The sequence below is a fragment of the Aedes albopictus genome, chromosome 1 (genome assembly GCF_035046485.1).
Source record: "Aedes albopictus strain Foshan chromosome 1, AalbF5, whole genome shotgun sequence".
Lineage (NCBI taxonomy): Eukaryota > Metazoa > Arthropoda > Insecta > Diptera > Culicidae > Aedes > Aedes albopictus.
In genome coordinates, this window is record NC_085136.1 from 74,782,299 (window position 1) to 74,801,195 (window position 18,897).

The 18,897-nt window shown below is 45.5% G+C and overlaps 2 protein-coding genes across 2 annotated transcripts in view; one reads left to right on the forward strand and one right to left on the reverse strand.

Annotated features, from left to right (window-relative positions):
* Window positions 1–18,897, reverse strand: part of LOC109422062 (protein gone early) — a 349,322-nt gene that overhangs the window by 62,857 nt on the left and 267,568 nt on the right. The window lies entirely within an intron of this gene.
* LOC109422066 (pupal cuticle protein 36) lies at window positions 10,471–12,205 on the forward strand. The gene is made up of 3 exons (XM_029854831.2): window positions 10,471–10,620; window positions 10,686–10,850; window positions 10,914–12,205. Exons 1-3 carry the CDS (start codon window positions 10,606–10,608, stop codon window positions 12,057–12,059), a joined length of 1,326 nt encoding a protein of 441 aa, XP_029710691.2. The 5' UTR covers window positions 10,471–10,605; the 3' UTR covers window positions 12,060–12,205.

Sequence of the window (18,897 nt, forward strand, 5' to 3'; positions counted from 1 at the left end):
CTTCGTCGCAGTTTTCTTAATCCTTCGCATCGTCCGTCTAAACCGTCCTTAACATCCCTAGATATCCTCTGAAACCCTCCTTGAAACCAGTATGGACTAACCTCCCCCAAACTCCTCAGCCACGATTCGAACTTGGAGAATTTTCGATGGCTTTCTCAGGTAGCATGACTGAAACAGAAATGTGTTGTTCGTGCGTGCCGAGAAAAGTACCAATTTATGACTTGGTGATGAGACTCTATTAGAAGCTTCTAGAATTCTTCCAGGAAGTTCTTCCAGTATTTCTTTGAGAATACCTTCTGACATTTTCCAGAAATTTAACTGGGATTCCGTAAGGATTTCCTCCCGCAATTTCTCCAGATTTTTTATCAGGATTCCTCTACGAGTTCCTTCTGGGATTCTTCAGGGAGCTCCTTCGGAGATTCTGCCAGGAGTTTATTCAGGATTCCTGGACTGGAATTCCGCCATGAGTTCTAACCGGAAATCCCCTCTGACCCTTCAACTCCAGGACTTCCCGGGTTTCTCAAGAAGTTCCTTCCGTGATTCCTCTATGAATTCGTTCCGAGATTCCCCAGGGATTTCTTCTGAGATTCCACAAGAATTGCCATTGGAATCCCTTCTGTGGTTTCTTCAGAAATGTATGCCAGGTATCCTCCAGGAGTTTATGCTGTGATTCTTCAGGAAGCTCCGTCAGAGATTTTTTTGAGGGGTTTATTCCAAATTCCTTCATAAGTTCCCTCTGAGATGGTTCATGAAGTTTTTTTATGAGAATCCTCAAGAGGTTCCATCTAGTATTTATTCAGTGTTTTTTTTTTCCAAGATTCCTCCAGGAACTCCTTCCGGGTATTCTCTAGAAATCCCAATCGGAATTTTCCCCGGAATTCTTACTAAGACTCATCCAGGAAATACTTCCGGGATTCCTTAGGAAGTTCTATTAGTTCCTTAAGTTCTTTGGAATGCTTCCAGGAATTATATCGTGGATTCCTGAAGGTGTTTCCTCTGGGATTCTACAAGAAGTTCCTTCTAGGATACCCGAAACTGCTCGTTCTGGGACTGGGACTTCTTCAAGCATTCTTTCTGCATCCAGAAAATATTTCCGGGATTCCTTCAGGAACTTCCTCCGGGACTTTTCAGAAACTATTTCCAGGATTCTTCCAGGAACTTCTTCTAGGATTCCTTCTGGACCTCCTTTAGGGGTTCCTCCCATAGCTATTTGTGGAATCCCTCCATGCTTTTCTTCTGAGACTTCAGCAGGTGTTTCTTCTGGAATCCCTCCAGGAATTTCACTCAGAATTTCTTCCGGCATTCCTCCAGAGGTTCCTTCTGCAATTTCTTCAGAAGTGTCTTTTTCCGGGATTGCTTCAAGAATTATTTACGGTATTCATTCAGAAGTTCCATTCGAGATTCCTCCAAGAACACCATGCGAGACTTCTTCAGGGATTCCTCCATGAACTCCATTCGGACTTCATCCAGGAGATTCTACTGGGATTCCTCCAGGAACTGCTTGTGGATTTCCGTTAGGAGTTCCTAATGGAATTCCTGCAGATCCCTACGCAATTCCTCGGGAGGTTATTTTGAAATTCTCGTGGATATTCCCAAAGCAAAAGCAAAGTGGAGAGGTGTCAAGGCTTTTAGATGTAAAGTGGGAAAGGTCAGAGGGATTTCAAAGAAGTTTAAGGGAGGTTCCATAGCGTTTCCAGGCGTTTCAGGGCGCTTCTCGAGGTTTCAGAGGACATTTAGGGAGCTTCACAGGCTCTCTGGTGAACGTCACGCGTTTCAATGTGTTTCAGGAGGTTTCAGAAGCGTTTTAGGGGGCTTTGTAGGCTCTCAGGTGAGCTTCACGATGATTTCAGAGGGTTTTAAGAGACGTTTTCAAGCATTTCAATTCGTTTGAGGACGATTGAGAGGTGTTTAATGAGGTTACGAAGGTTCTCAGGCTAGTTTAACAAATGTTTCATGGGGGTTTCAGAGGCGTTCCAAAACATTTCAAGGAATTTCAAGCCGTTTTAGGGCATTTCAGGAGATAAAAGGATTTTTGGGGGCTTCAGAGGCTCTCAAATGAGTTTCATAGGAAATTTCAAAGGCGTTTCAAAGCGTTTCAAGACATTTCGATGCGTTTCAGGCTGTTTTTGAGGCATTTTGGGGGGACTAATGGCCCTCTCGAGTGAGTTTCACGGGGGTTTCTAGGGACTTTCAGAGGCGTTTCATAGTATTTCATGGAATTTGAACAGGTCGCGGAGCGGTTTTTTGGGCTCTCAGGTGAATTTAACGCAAATTCCATGGGGTTTCAAAGCATTACAAGGCGTTTCAATGCGTTTCAGGAGGTTTCAAGGGGGTTCAGAACCTCTTAGGTGAACTTCACGGAGGTTTTCATGAGGGTTTCACGGAGATTTCATAGGAGATTTTAGAAGTGTTTCAAAGCGTTTCAAGATGTTCAAGCCGTGTTAGGAGGTTCAGAGGAGTTTTAGGGGGCTTCAGAGGCTCTCATGTGAATTTCACGGAGATTTCAGCGATATTTCAAAGCATTTCAAGACGTTTCAATGCGTTCCAGGAGGGTTCAGAGGGATCTAGAGGGCTTCAGGCAAATTTCACGGTGAATTCCAGGTTTTACTGGGGTTCAAAAGGCGTTTCAAAGCGTTTGATGGCGTTTCAAAGCGTTTAAATACTTTTCAAAGCGTTTGAAGGCGTTCAAGACGTTTCGATGCGTTTCAGAGGCTCGCATGTGAATTTCACGGGGGTTTCAGAGGTGTTTCAACGCGTTTCAGGATGTTTCCTTGGAGTTCCTCACTTGACAGTACATGGTTACATGAGGCTATGCAAGCAGCATAAATTTCGTTCATGATTCTCTAATAGATTACGCTTGTAGATCCGATGACCTATACCCCAGGGAGTTCTCGGATACTTTTATACAATCATAGAACCCATAGAACTGGGGTCTCCAGTTAGCCTAGTGGTTAAGGCTATGGATCGCCAATCTGGAGACGGCGGGTTTGATTCCCGTTCCGGTTGGGAAAATTATCTCGACTCCTTGGGCATAGTGTATCATTGTACTTGCCTCACAATATAAAAATTCAAGCAATGGCAGGCAAAGAAAGCCCTTCAATTAATAACCGTGGAAGTGCTCAACGAACACTATGTTGAAGCGAGACAGGCCAAGTCACAGTGGGGACGTAGACCCATAAAGAAGAAGAAGAAGAAAAGGGGGTTTTAGTGTATTCACAGCAGTTGGAGCACTTCTTTTAGGTGAGGCTTAGGTGGGTTTATGGGAAGGAAGAATCTCGGGAGTTTAAGTTGTCTGGGTCATATCAGGGGCGTCCCATAGAGTGATCTGTGGAGTCTTGGGGTGTTTCAGATGTGTTCTATGGGGCTTTCGTAGGCGTTTCGTGGAGTTTCAGAGTGTTTCAAGGGTATTGCAGAGGTTTTCCGGGACGACTGAGAGATGTTCCATGAAGTTTCACGGGAGTTGCATGGAGTTTTATGGGATTTTAAGGAGTTGACAAGGAGTTTCTGTGACGTTCCAAGAGATGTCACGGACGTTCCAGGGATTCCAGAGATTTTCGGGAGCGTTCCAAGAGTATTGCAGGGTATATCAGGAAGTTTGAAGGGCGTTTCGGGGTATTTCAGGGGGATTCGGAGGCGTTCCTGAACATTTTAGGGATCTCAGGGGCTTTCTAGGGGGTTTTAGGAGTTTTCGGGACGTTCCAAGGGGCTGAAGGGCGTTTCAGAGAGTTTCAAATGACTTCAAGAGCTTTTCAAGAGGTATCCGAGATGTTCTAGTGTTTTAGGGGATACTCCAGGAATTTCAGGGGACTCTCGGAGATTTCAAAAGATTTCAACGGGTGTTCAGGAAGGTTCAAGCACTTTTCAGGGCGTTTCAGATGGTTTCAAGGCATTCTAGGGGACTTAAAAGTTTTCAGGGGTATACCAAGTGTTTAAAGGTTTTCTGGTGCGTTCCACATAATTTCAAGGGGTATTCCAAAAGGTTTCGGAAGGTTTCGAGGGCGTTCCAGGAGGCATCAAAGCTGTTACAGGGATTTCAGGGGCGTTGTACAGTATTTCAGAGGGGTTCCAGGATTTTAAGGGTGATGGATTAGATTCCCAGTCGGTCCTGAAACTTTTCGGAAAAGAAATTTCGTTGATTTCTTGGGCAAAGAGCATCGTGCCTATCGCACGATATACGCATGCAAAATGGTCATTGCCAGAGGAAGGTCAGTTGTAGAAGTGCATATCGAAGAGGATAAGTAGTTAGAAGGGGACACCACGAAGAAGAAGGTTTTTCAAGACAAGTCAGAGGCCCTCTGCGGGTTTCAGAGGCGTTTTTTAACCTCATGAAACCACTTGAAACACCTTGAAACGCTTTTAATGACCTCTGGAATCTCCTCTTGAACTCCTTTGAAAACCTTCTCAATCCCTGTGAAACGTCTTAAAACACCTTGGTACGTTTAGGACTCTGCTGAAACATCCTATAAAGCTTCTTGAAAGTTTTCTGAAACCTTCAAAAATTACCTACAATCCCTCTCCCTCAGCAGCCACATAAAATCGTCAAAAACCCTTATAAATTCTCAGAGATGTTTAAAACCCTTCTGAAACCTTCTTGAAACCACGTTGAGACCTCCTGAAACCACTGCCAAACGTCCTTTAGAAACAACTTTAAACCATCTAAAATCCACTAAAAAACGTCGAAATGCTTTGAAACCCCTCTGAAAAACCCATGGAACTTTCCTGAAAGCTTCACAAATCTCCCTTATATCTCTTGAATTGACTTGTAACCTCATTGGGACTATCCTAAAACCTTCGGAACCCCCATGATATTTTTATGATACCACCTGAAACCCCTCTCAAGTAACATTCTATAGTAAAATGAATATACTAGTAGAGGTTCATAGAGCCGTCGTAAAACCCAAATAAAAGTATTAAGTTTCATGACTCTACAATACTAGTTGGTCATCAAAACGTTTCTTGGCATGAAACGCTTTGAAATCCCACTGAAACACCCCTGAAACGTCCTTCCAAATTCTCCAGAAATTCATTCCCTTCTGAAACCGTCTGAAAAGCCTTAATACGTTTTGAATACTTGCTTAAGACTGCGCTTAAGCATCCCTGAAACCCCATTGGAAGACACCGGGTACCCCTCTAAACCCCACTGAATCTCCCATGGAACTTGCAGAAAATTTAAAATTTCGATTTCTGGAGCTAATCGTTCAACGATTAGCGAGATTCGGTCAAGATTAGGATGGGCTAGGTCAAGGATGCCTTCAACATTTTGGTTGATGTTGACTTTAAAGGTCCCATTAGACGTGACAAATATTTGGCCAAACAAGCCCAACAAATGGCCAACACAACGTGAACCATAGCAAACTTGGATAAATGTCGAACCTCAATGACAAATATTTGGCATAATGACAAATAGTCTAATGGCACCTTAAGTACTCAATGTACTTATGCAAGTTATTGGATGGCCTAGAACATCTTTGAAAACTAGTTCATTACATACCAACGCTCCATGGGGCTGTAGGATATTGCACAATCTATCGATTACGCTCATAGATCTTACGACCTTTACTGGCTCAAATTCTTGGATGACCTAGAACAGCTTTGAAAGCTAGTTCTCTACACCACCATGCTCCATGGACCTGTCGGATCCATTGATAACGCATGTACTCGCGGAGGACCTCTAGAGCTCTTTTAAACAAGTTCTCTACAGAACTATATATGTATGCCTTATGGACCTGTAGGATGTTGCACCTTATCATTTGTGTAACAACCATCTATTGATTAAGCTTGTAGATCTTGAGACCTGAAATCGCGAGAATCCGGTAATCCCTTCTGTGACTCCTCCTGGACTTCCTGGATTACTCTGGAAGTTCCTTCCGAGCTTCCTCTAGGAATTCGTTCCAAGATTCTCCCAGGGATTTCTTCTAAGATTCCCCTCTGGGAATCCCACCCTACATTTGAGACATTTCTTCAAAAATCACTTGCTCCATAAGGCGCTGTCCATAAACTACGTAGACTTCTTTTTGGCCATCTCCGGGATTCCTGCAGATTTTTTTTCCAGGATTCATCTAAAAATTCTTTGCGGGATTCTTCCAGCACCTCCATCAAGGATTTCTTCAGGAGCTCCTTCACGGGTTCCTTTCACAGCTATTTCTGAAATGGCTCCATGATTTTCCTCTGAGACTTCAGCAGCAGTTTCTTCTGAAATCCAGTCAGGAATTTCACCAGGGATTTCTTCCGGCATTTCTGCAAAAGTTTACCCGGCATTGCTCCCGGAATTTGTTGCGGTCGTATTCATTCAAACATTCTCCAGTAGTTCCATCCGGGATTCCGCTAAGAACACAATGCGGAAGTTTTCCAGGAATTTCTTCAGCGATTCCTCCACGAACTCCATCCGGACTCCATCCAGGAACTTCTTCCGAGTTTTCCTTAGGAGTCACACGAACAGTCGCGACATTGGACTTCTGTGGCTAGTTATGCTAATGTCGGGACTGCCTAAATAGATTTTTTACCTAAACGGGTTTCAAGGTTGCAATGACGTTTGAGAAGGACAAATAGCTAGCCGATGCAAAGCGAAGAGGGATCAAGGATTTCACTTTCACATGTAAAGGGAGGGGAGGTTCAGAGGGATTACAAAGGAGTTTTTAGGGGATGGGGGATTCATAGGCGTTTCCAGGCGCCTTTCATGGCACTTCAGGACGTTTCAGAGGGCTTTAAGGGGGATTCATAGGCTCTCAGGTGAACGTCGCAGGGCTTTCTGAGGCGTTTCAAGACGTTTCAACGCTTTTCAAGGTGTTTGAGGAGGTTTCGGAGGCGTTTTAGGGGTTTTATAGGCTCTCAGGGGTGCTTCACCATGATTTCTGAGAGTTTTAAAGCGTTTCAAAGCGTTGCAGGGGGTTTCAAGAGGCTTCGGGGGTTCTCAGGCTAGTTTCACAGAGGTTTCATAGGGGTTTCAGAGGCGTTCCAATGCCTTTCAAGGCATTTCAAGCCATTTCAGGAGGTTTAGATGGATTTGAAGGGGTTCAGAGCCTCTCAGATGAGTTTCACATAGGTTTCACGGGGGGTTTCAAGGCATTTCAGGTGATTTCTGAGAGGTGTTAGGGGGCTTCAGAGGCTCTCCAGTGAGATTCCTGGGGGTTTTCAGAGGCATTTCAAAGAGTTTCAAGACGTTTCGATGCGTTTCTGAAGCGTTTTGGGGGACTTCTGGCCCTCTCGAGTGAGTTTCACGGAGGTTCCTGGGGACTTTCAGAGGCGTTTCATGGCATTTGAGGAGGTTGCGGAGCGATTTTGGGGAGCTTCAGAGACTTTCAGGTGAATTTCACAGAAACGCCATGGGGGTTTCCAAGCATTACAAGGCATTTCAAGGCGATTCAATGCGATTCAATGTATTTCAGGGCGTTTCAAGAGGTATCAGGGGGATTTTAGGGGACTGCTTCAGAGGTTCACAGGTGAAATTCACGAAGGTTTCATGAGAGTTTCACGGAGATGCCATGGTGTATTTAGAAGCGTTTCAAAGCGGCTAAAGGTGTTTCAGGGGCTTTAGGGGGCATCAGAGGGGCCCATATAGCCGAGGCGGTAAACGCACGGGTATTCAGCATGACCATGCTGAGGGTGACGGGTTCGATTCCCGGTCGGTCCAGGATCTTTTCGTAAAGGAAATTTCCTTGACTTCCTTGGGCATAGAGTATCTTCGTGCCTGCCACACGATATACACATGCAAAATGGTCATTGGCAGAGGAAGCTCTCAGTTAATAACTGTGGAAGTGCTCATAGAACACTAAGCTGAGAAGCAGGTTTTGTCCCAGAGAGGACGTTACGCCAAGAAGAGAGAGAGAAGAGAGAGAGGGGGCATCAGAGGATTTGAGGTGAATTTCACGGAGGTTTCATGAGGGTTTCAAAGGCGTTTCAAAGCATTTCAAGGCGTTTCGATGTGTTTCATGCCCTTTACAGGCTTTCAGATGAATATCAGGTTTCATTGAGGTTTGAAAGGCGTTTCAAAGCGTTCCAATGGATGGGTGTTCCAGGAAATTTCCGGAGGGTTCAAGGGGGTTTCAGAGGCTCGCAGCTGAATTTCACGTTGGTTTCATGGGGATTTCAGGCTTTTCAAAGCGACTCTCCACTTGACAGCACACAGTTAAATGAGCCTGTGTAATCACAAATTTCATGCAGATAATTCTTCAATAGATCACTGATTACGCTTGCAGATCCGATGATCGATATCCTAGGGAGTTCTCGGATCATAGAACACATAACTTGATTTTTTTTTTGGAAATACCACTAGTAGCTCTCGTAGATACGATGACCTTTAACTCAAAGGAGTTCGTGGAGACCGTTGGAGGTCATTGCTGCCTGGGGCTTTATAAGCCATGAAGTTCATAGAGACAACTAAATACGGTGGTAGATCCGATGACCTATATTCAATGTAGTTCTTGGAGGTCCTCAATCAGAAACGAACTCAACACTTGACAGCACATAGGTGCATATATGATGGGCTTTATTCATAATGCTCCAATAGATCACTGATTACGCTAGTAGATTAGATAACCTAAACTTCAGGGAGTTCTCGAATACTCTTAAATGGTTAATCCTAGAACACTCCATAAACTCCCCTTAACTCTTAACTCTGCCTTTTTTTCGTTAACCAACTTTATCCTTAATCTTTAGTACTGTTCTGAACACAATTAAATTCCATTTAGCTAAAGACCTAAATAGATTTAAGAAGGACCTATATAGATTTTACCTAAATGGACGCCTAAATACGTGCCTCTGGAGCCGACCTGCTGATACCTACCTATAAATAGAAGTTTGGATGTAGATTTTTTATAAGTTCCTAATCAACTTTCTACAGAAATTCCTTGAAAAATCTCTACTTCCATAGACATCCCTAAAGTAGCCTCTAGATGAATCCCAGAAAGCACTCCAAGAGTGATATTGAAAAAAAAAAAAATCTGCAAGAATATCGGACTCACTTCTTAGAGGAATCTCGGAAAGAATACCTGGAGGAGTCCCGGAAGGAACTCTGCAGGACTTCCTGGACAAGTTCCTGGAAAAATCCCGAAAGGCACTACTGCAAGAACATCAGAGACGGAATCTCTTTAGGCATCTCAGAAAAAAACCCCTGGAAGGATCCCAAAGAAACTTCCGCAGGAGTTTTGAATAAACCCCTGGAAGAATCTCTGAAGGAGGTCCCTGAGAAAATCCAGTAGGAAATTCTGTAGGAATCCTGGACAAAATTTCTGGAGAAACCACAGGTGGAATTCCTACAGGAATCCCGGAAAGAATTGCTGGGGGAATCTCAGATGGATTTCCTGCTGAATTACTTATCATGAAATATCATGTAAACTACTGTAAAATATTATGTAATTCAGCAATACTCAGAGTGGTTAAATGACATATAACATCAACTAGATGACTGGAAGTTTACATGACGTGCCAAGTAACATTTTGATGACCGATAAATCTTGTAGCGTTTGTGAAAACCGTCCTAAAACCTAATACCTTTGATTTTGGTTTTATGATGGTTTTAAGATCCTCTTCTAGGCTTTTTGACTGATAAATGTTGCTTGGAAAGTAATCTTCATTATTTCATTCTGTGCACGCGTTTACCGCTTTGGGCCCTCACCAGACTGCTAGTCTCCATTCTGTTTTTAGAACACATCTTGACATTTTTGAAACTGGAAACATGGACCAAAGCTACACGGACAAACTTTTGGAACCATAACCGTTTGACCGATAAATTTTTAACGTCTTCTAGCTAAGTCCTTCCACGTTTTCCTTTCGTCCGCCCGCGATAACGATTAACGACGAGAGAGAGCTGGTATCATCCAGTCAGTGTCATCCGAGTTTGAATGCACATAAAAGTGTTGCTGCCTCCGAAACTGGTTCCCCCCAAAGTTCTATAATATCTCGGCATGCGAAATGCATTTGCATTTTTCCTGCTGCATTCGTCGTCGTCGTCGTCGCCACGAAGACATCGCGTGCGAGACAGTGAAATTCATCTTCCCAATTTCATGTGTGTTCTTGTGTTGCATTATTACCGAATTTCACGATAATCTCCCCCTACACACAGATCGTCGTCGGTCGGACTTGGGGCGACAACTCGCACCACCGAAAGCGAAAGGAACCTGAATTAGAATCGAAAAGGCCAAAAATGAAAAATTGGGAAAGAAGCGAATGCACGACAGGCAGAAAAAAAAAGATCGCTACCCATCGCGCACCTTCTCCTGATTGGATCGTCGCGCGAACAAGTTTTCGCGCACAAACTCGTCTGTCCGTCCATCCGTCCGCCAAGGATGTCCACACGAAAGTTCGACAAAACGGCGCGGCTTGTGATGGTGACGGTGACGGTGGCGGCGGCGCAGTAGGGTGCACCACCCTAATGCCACTCTTTCGGGGGAGTCATAAAACTTGAATTTTGAATTAGAAGACGGCGACGGCGAGAGGCTTTCCACAGAGAGTGCATCGTCGTCGATGACCGTCGCGCGCTGTTAGAAGGAAAAGTCCGAGTCTGGGAAGTTATGGGGTATAAAAGCGACCGGGAGTTCCCGTTCTAAATCAGTCAGGATCGATTCTTCATTCGTCCAACAGGAGTAGCAGCAGTTCTAAGACGTCGAGATGCGTGCCTTTATGGTGAGTTGGTTGAGCTTGCAGTTCCGAAGAAAACGTCACGAATTGGTGTTCATCTATCGTTGCAGATTTTGTCCGCCTGTCTGGCGGTGGCTTCCGCCCAGTTCCAAACCTACCAAACCGGAAATAGCTTCTCGGGAGCTTCGGCCGGTAGTCGAGCTGTCTCCGTAGACTACTCGCCCTCAGCTTTTGATCAGACCGTGGTGGGAGGAGCATCCGGTGGATTCAGCTCGGTAAGTTCACGGTTAGTGCAACTTGGAAGGTCATTGTTGTGAAGTTCGCATCCCGTATTGCAGGCCGGATCTTCATCTGGATCGTTCGGCGGTGGCGTAGGATTCGGCGGTGGATCATCTTTCGGCCGTAGCAGCTCCGGATCCTTCGGAGGGGCTGGTGTCGGCTCATTCGGTGGAGCCGATGCTGGATCGTTCGGAAGCGCTGGAGCTGGATCGTTCGGAGGTGCCGGAGCTGGATCGTTCGGCGGTGCCGGAGCTGGATCGTTCGGAGGTGCCCGTTCTACTGGATTCGGTGGTGCCTTCGGAGGTGCTGCTGCCGGAGCTGGAGCTGGTGCTGGTGCCGGATTCGGAGGTCGCTTCGGTGGTGCCTCTGCCTCTGCTGGAGCTGGTGCTGGAGTTCGTTATGTCGTTAAGCCTGAGGTCGTCAAGAAGCACTTCTACTACCATGTCGCCCCTGAATCCCATGCCGAAGCTGAAGCCGAAGCCCGCGTTGAAATCCAACCCCAGACCCACTACAAGGTTCTGTTCATCAAGGCCCCATCTGTGTCTGCCGCCGCCGCTGCCCGTGCCGCTGCTCGTACCCGCACCCAGGAGAAGACCATTGTCTACGTTTTGGTCAACAAGCCAGAAGCCGGCGCCAAGTCCGCTGCCGATGCCGCCGTCGATACCTACGCCAGTGCCAAGCCCGAAGTCTACTTCATCAAATACCAGGGCAAGAACGCTGGAGCCGGTGCCCATGCTGGTGCCACTGCTGGAGCTGGAGCTTCTGCTGGCGCTTTTGGTGGTGCCTTCGGTGGAGCCTCTGCTGATGGCTTTGGCGGAGCCGCTGGATTCGGCGGAGCTTCTGGATTCGGTGGAGCCTCTGGATTCGACGCCTCTTCCTTCGGTGATTCTGGAGTCACTACCTACAGCAGCGGAGCTTCTGGATTCGGTGGTGCCGGTTCTTCTGGATTCGGTGGTGCCGGAGCTTCCGGTTTCGGTAGCGCAGGAGCTTCTGGATTCGGTGGTGCTGGAGCTAGCAGCTTCGGTAGCGCTGGCGCTTCTGGCTTCAGCGACTCTTCTTCCTTTGGAGGCCGCATCGGAGGTGGCAGCTCGTCGTCCGCCTCGGCCGGATCGAACTCGTTCAGCCGTTCGTTCAACGCCGGAACTGGCACCGTCTTCGGAAGCACCCCGACTTTCGTTAGTACCACTGCTTCCCCAATCTTCTAAACGATTGCTCTAGCCTCGAAACAGGTAGACAAGGAAACCCGCACCGAACATGTGATAAACGATACTCGGCTGAACGATTCGGATCACAACGACTAGGAAGACTAGGATTTAACTAAGATAAAGTAGATTTATTTTCAGTTAGGATAGTGCGCCAAGCGATGAAGATTACTGTGTTCGTACAAATCTCACACAAGAAGTCAACTTTGTACCATATGAAACCTCGATGAATACAATCAAGTATTAAAAAAAATATGAACTTGTTGTTTAGAACTTCTAAATGAAAGTATATCCGAATATTTTTAGAATATCATTTAAGTGATTGAAGAGTTTTTTTTTATTGCGATTTGTTGGACCTCCTGAGTTTGAGATTGTTGTAACAATCGAGAGCAGTAACTCTCTTTCTGATTTTGAAAATACTGGTTTAGTTTAAAAAAGATGCTGTTCTGAAATGAGGAGTAATGACACGATTACTATTTTATTTATTTTTTTTAATTTGATTCCTGCCGCAAATGTTGGAGAGCTGTTTGCACCACCAACTATTAGGTACTTATCGATGTAATGAGCTTAAACATTTCAATAACTTCATAGCCACCCGTCAAAAGACCCATTTCGGCTCACAGAACGAAGCTTTACGGGCGGGTGCATTAACTTCGTAGAACTTCGGTTCGATTCGGTGAACGTCGGTGTTTTAAGAGAACGACGCAGCAGATTTACTTTATTGCTTTTGACTTCTTTCTGTAATGGGCGGGGCTGCCGCTTCCGATTGTATTTGTATCGCTTCAACGTTCAGCCGACTGCTATGCTGCAGCATGGTCTGGTCTTCCTTGTTGTGTTTTTTTCTCTGTTCGTTTTACCAAACTAGTATCGTTGATTGCTACTTTGAGTGTATTCTAGCGCCGCGTCAAATGCACTTCATTCTGGTTCAGCAAAGCTGCATCGAAATTCTGCGGGTACTTGACAAGGACATCCAGTTGCTTCAGCGGCTCTAGTTGAGGCGACTTTTAGTACAGTGAATTGGTAATGACGAAGAGTATTGACAGCTGGTACTCATGGGAATCAAATTTAGATACAAATTCACGAAGTGGGATGGCTAGGTCTCCGCTGAGAAGGGCGAATATCGAAGGAGGTAGCAGTGTGTCTAGAGAATCTCATTACAATCCCGACTGGCGTGCCGGGAGAGGAATCTCTGAAAGCCCTTGTTAGTGGTCAAGTAAGACCATGGTAAGCTCATGGTAACAGTGACAGAGGCAGAGCCCATGAAGCTGAAGGCACGCCGATGATGCCCAGGTTTTATTCCAGTGAGTCCACAAATCGCTGAAGCCTCGAGAACGTCACGACATTCGAGAAGCGTATGGAACAGAAGGAAGGATGAACACAAGAAAGAAGACGGAGAAGAATCGCCCGCCCCCTGGCCCTCGAAGAAGAGCAAGAATCAGTGTGTACATGTGAAAGGAGCGGCAGCAAGGACGTTGTAGGTAGTGCGCATGGCCCCGATCTCTCAACTTCATTGGGAGCACTCGCATATTCGCCGATCTACTGAAGGACCGCAGGTTCGGCATCGTAGCGCTCCAGGAGGTAAGTTGGACAGGATCCATGGTGCGAACGTTTAGAGGTAATCATACCATCTACCAGACCTGCGGTAACATACGCAAACTACGAACAGCTTTCATCGTGATATGCAGAGGCGCGTGATCGATTGGTGGCCGATCGACGAAAGAATATGCAGGTTGAGGAACAAGGGCCGATTCTTCAACTTTAGCATAATAAACGTGAACGGGCCTCACGAGTATGACCGCTGCCCAAACCACGACGTCAAGGTCATCATAACGGACCTAGACGCTCAGGTAGACCAGGAAGATTCAGAATTCAGACCAACGATTGGAAAGTTCAGCCCCCACCAGCAGACGAACGAAAACGGCCTACGACTCATTGATTTCGCCGCCTCCAAATACATGACCATACGTAGTACCTTTTTACAACACAGCCTCCCTTATCGTTACACCTGGGGATCACCATAGCAGACGGAATCTCAAATCGAGCACGTTCTGATTGACGGACGGCACTTGTCCGACATTATCGACGGCAGGACCTATCATGGCACCAACATCGATTCCGACCACTATCTGGTGATGATCAAAGTGCGCCCAGAACTTTCCGTAATAAACAATGCCACGGTACAACCTGGAGCGTCTGAAACAACCGGATGTTGCCTCAGCATACGCGCAGAATCTCGAGGCCGCGATGTCAGACGACGGCGAGCTCGATGAGGCCTCTTTAGAGGACTGCTGGAGTACAATGAAAGCAGCCATCAACGACGCAGCCGAGAGCACCATCGGGTACGTGGAACGGAATCGACGGAACGAATGGTTCGACGAAGAATGTAGAACGGTTTTGGAGAAGAAGGGCGCAGCGCGGGCGGTAATGCTGCAGCAAGGGACCCGACAGAACGTGAAACGTTACAAGCAGAAGCGGAAACAGCAGACCCGCCTCTTTCGGGAGAAAAAGCTCCGCCTGGAAGAAGCGGAGTGCGAAGAAATGGCACTGTTGTGCCGTTCCCAAGAAACACGGAAGTTCTATCAGAAGCTCAACGCATCTCGCAACGACTTCGTGCCGCGAGCCTGAATGTGCAGGGATAGGGATGGAGGCCTCTTGACGGACGGACGTGAGGTGATCGAAACGTGGAAACAGTACTTCGATCAGCACCTGAATAGTATGGAGAACGTAGGTACGTGAGACCACGGGGGACAACTGAAGAAACGACGATGCCAGTGCAGCTGAGGACGGAAATGAACCAACTCCCACGCTGAGAGAATTTAAGCATGCCATTCATCAGCTCAAAACCAGAGTATTGTGTTGTTCTTGGCTGTGCATTCATCACTCCTGTTAGGGGTGAGTATGGCAGCATAATCGATCGCGTTCGCTATTGTCTCGAGTGAAAATCAAAACAATAGATGCGCGGGTGTTTAGTATTCAGTATTGTGTTGTTCTTTGCTGAGTATTGTGTTGTTCTTAACAGAGAAGAACATTAATCAAGACAATTAGATGATCGGCATTAAACCACAAAAACCCCACAACAATTGGTGAGATCTTTCCAATATTATTTATTTATAAATAATTCAATTTCAGTATATTTACTTTATAACTGTATAAGTTGAAAATTCGCTATTTTCAACATCCTTTCATCTATTGGAAGATGCTTCAGTTCTGGGCTCTTTCTAAGTTGATGAAGGGATTTATAAATGCTTGCAAGGACTTGGCCAGGTGTGTGGAGCTGAGTGAATCTATGACATTGTAGATAGTAGCGACATCAGCAATGTCAATGGAAATATTCAACTTTGCAACTCCATCCAAGATTTGTGCAAGTATTCATGCTATGCTATGCTATGCTATGCCATTCATCAGCTCAAAACCAACAAAGCAGCTGGTAAGGATGGTATCGCAGCCAGTGAAGAGAATTGTCAGACAAAAGAGGCACAAAACAAGCAACAAAGAAGGTGCGACGATTAGTCTTTATCCCTACTGGTGACAGATAATGACATGATCTCGAATTTTTTTGTTGCAGACAAAACGGAAGCTGAATTTGTTGCGTACTTTTCAACTCGTGAATAATCAATTATTACTAACCCAAAGTTGAAACTGTTTGATGATAGAGCTTCACCAGAGTTGAAGTGTTTACCGACTCGAAGTTACCGTTCGAAAATCGCAATGCAAGGCTTGGAAATCTCTAAACTCGTGGTGTACGATGTTAATCCCATTATTTTCAAGTTGGGACAAACTTATATCGCATGGGTTGTTTTGTCGCAACAAATACAGGTTGCGACATTGTCATTATTGTTGCGCGATGGTTGAATTTTGATTCACTGATCGCAGCTGAACTCATCAAGATGGGCCCAGAAAAGTTGGCCACCTGTCTGCGTCTACACCGGCTGATAGTCAAGATCTGGGAAGCTGAACAGCTATCGGAGGAGTGAAAGGATGTGGTAATCTGCCTCATTCACAAGAAAGGTGACCATTTGGAATGTGAGAACTTCAGAGCTATCACTATTTTGAATACTGCCAACAAAGTGCTATCCCAGATCATCTTCCGGCGTCTGTCACCTAAAAAGAATGAGTTCGTGGGAAGCTATCAGGCCGGTTACATCGACGGCCGGTCGACAACGGACCAGATCTTCAATTTTCGGCAAATCCTCCAGAAATGCCGTGAATACCAGGTCCCAACGCATCACCTGTTCATCGACTTCAAAGCGGCATAAGACAGTATCAACGGCTTAGAGCTATGGAGAATCATGGACGAAAACGGTTTTCCTAGGAAGCTGACTATAGACTGATTAAAGCAACGATGGACAGTGTGCAAAACTGCGTAAGGGTTTCGGGTGAACTATCCAGATCATTCGAATCTCGCCGGGGACTGCGACAAGGCAATGGACTCTCATGCCTACTCTTCAACATTGCTCTGGATGGTGTGATGCGACGAGCCGGGCTCAACAGCCGGGGAACGATTTTCACAAAATCCGGTCAATTTGTGTGCATTGCGGACGACATGGACATTATCGCCAGAACATTTGGAACGATGGCAGAGCTGTACACCCGCCTGAAACGCGAAGCAGCAAAGGTCGGACTGGTGGTGAATGCCTCAAAAACAAAGTACATGCTGGTAGGCGGAACCGAAAACGACCGGATCCGTCTGGGTAGTAATGTTACGATAGACGGGGATACCTTCTAGGTGGTGGAGGAATTCGTCTACCTCGGATCCTTACTGACGACTGACAACAAAGTGAATCGTGAAATTCGAAGGCGCATCATCAACGGAAGTCGGGCCTACTACGGGCTCCAGAAGCTGCGGTTTAAAAACCCACGCACCAAATACACCATGCACAAAACGACAAAACGCTGATAAAACCGGTGGTCCTCTGCGGACACGAGACATGGACCATGCTCGAGGAGGAGCTGCAAGCACTTGGAGTTTTCGAGCGGCGCGTGCTAAGGACGATCTTCGGCGGTGTGCAGGTGAACGGTGTGTGGCGAACCCAGCATTCAGAAGGTAGCCAAAGCCGGAAGGATACGATGGGCAGGGCATGTTGCAAGAATGCCGGACAACAATCATGCAAAGTTGGTGTTCGCGACAGATCCGGTTTGCACAACAAGGCGTGGAGCGCAGAGAGCACGATGGGCGGGTCAGGTGGAGCGTGACTTGGCGAGCATCGGGCTTGACCGACGATGGAGAACGGCAGGCACGAACCGTGTATTATGAAGAAATATTGTTGGTTCAGTTTCATCTTGAATTTGATGTAATACTAAATAAATGAAATGAAAAATGAAATGAATTCTACCTGATATTCCTCCAGAAGTTCTTTCTGGATTCCTTGAGAAGTTATATCTAGCATTCTTTCAAGCACTCCTTTAGGGATTTCTCCAGAGATTCTATCCAAAATTTGTCCAAGACTCTTCCGGAAGTTCCAGGATTCCCAAAGATATTCATTCAAAAATTCGTCCAAGAATTTAATTGTAATGTAATTAATTCTAAATGTTTCCGGCTCCGTTATACCTCGCGTGAATGAGCCTGCCAAATAATGACAGGAAGAAATCTCAGGTGGATTTCTTACTTGAAGAATACTCCAGAATTCCCATTGAGATTTTGAGGGCGCCTCTAGAAGTTCCTTCACGGGTTATTTACAGAGTTCTTTCTGCGAATCCCCAGGATTTTCTTCCAGAATTCTTTTAGGATTCCTCCAGAAGTTCCTTCTACAATTCCTCAAGGATTCCTCGAGGAATTACATATTTTTTTTTATTATATATATATAAAAAAAAGATTCCTTCTTCTGAGATTCCTCCAGGATCTCTTCTTAAGATTCCTCCAGAAATTTCTAATGGGAAACTGCCGTAGAAAGTATAACTACCGTTTGGTTAGACAGTGTAGGAAGGATTGAACAAAATTTATTTTCTATGTAACATACTGCCGTGAATCGCAAGTCAGTCCCATATGCAAAAAGTAGGCATTGAGAAAATGGACTTTGAAGTTTTCAAATTCGATTTCTATGTGAAATTTTAAAAAATCGCCATGAATTGAAAACTTCTGCGATCATTATGAAACTTTCACACATTGTTTCAAACGTGAAAACGTAACAGTGAAAAATATAAAACTGGCTAAAACAGTGTTAAGTTTTGTATTGCAGGGTACACAAGTTCGTAATGGGACTGACTTGCGATTACATTTCATTATGGGACAATCTGACTTGGTGTTGTTTTTTAATTTTACTGAACAAACTATATATTTTTATTCACGCAGCTGAAAGATCATCCCAAGAAAGGTCGAAAACGGCCATTAACTCATTTTTGTCCAAAATGCAGATGGGACTGACTTGCGATTCACGGCAGCATACATACTACTGTGATTATCTTCCGGTTCCGACGCCTACTTCACAACACTCCTCCTCGAACGAATCCGGTTTTACTCCTAGGCCGCTACGTAGCTTCTCCAGACGTACACGTTGTAACGGCTTCGTAAGTATATCTTCCAGCTTTTCCTCCGTTGGACAGTATTGCTAGTTGATTATATTTTTCGCTTGTACGCCCCGAACGAAGAAGTATCTTGTTTCGATATATATGCTTCGATCTTCTTTCTATGCGCTCGCTCTCGACCATCTTAATACAACTTTGATTATCTTCATTTACCTTTAATATCGGATATTCTATGAGGCTCTTGATCCATATGAACTCTTGGCAACCCTCAGCCAGGGCGACGAACTCTGCTTCAGTGGAGCTCAACGAAACGCAGGTCTGCTTTCTTGATCCCCAGGATATTATTCCACCGCCGAAGTGCACGAGGTAACCAGAATTC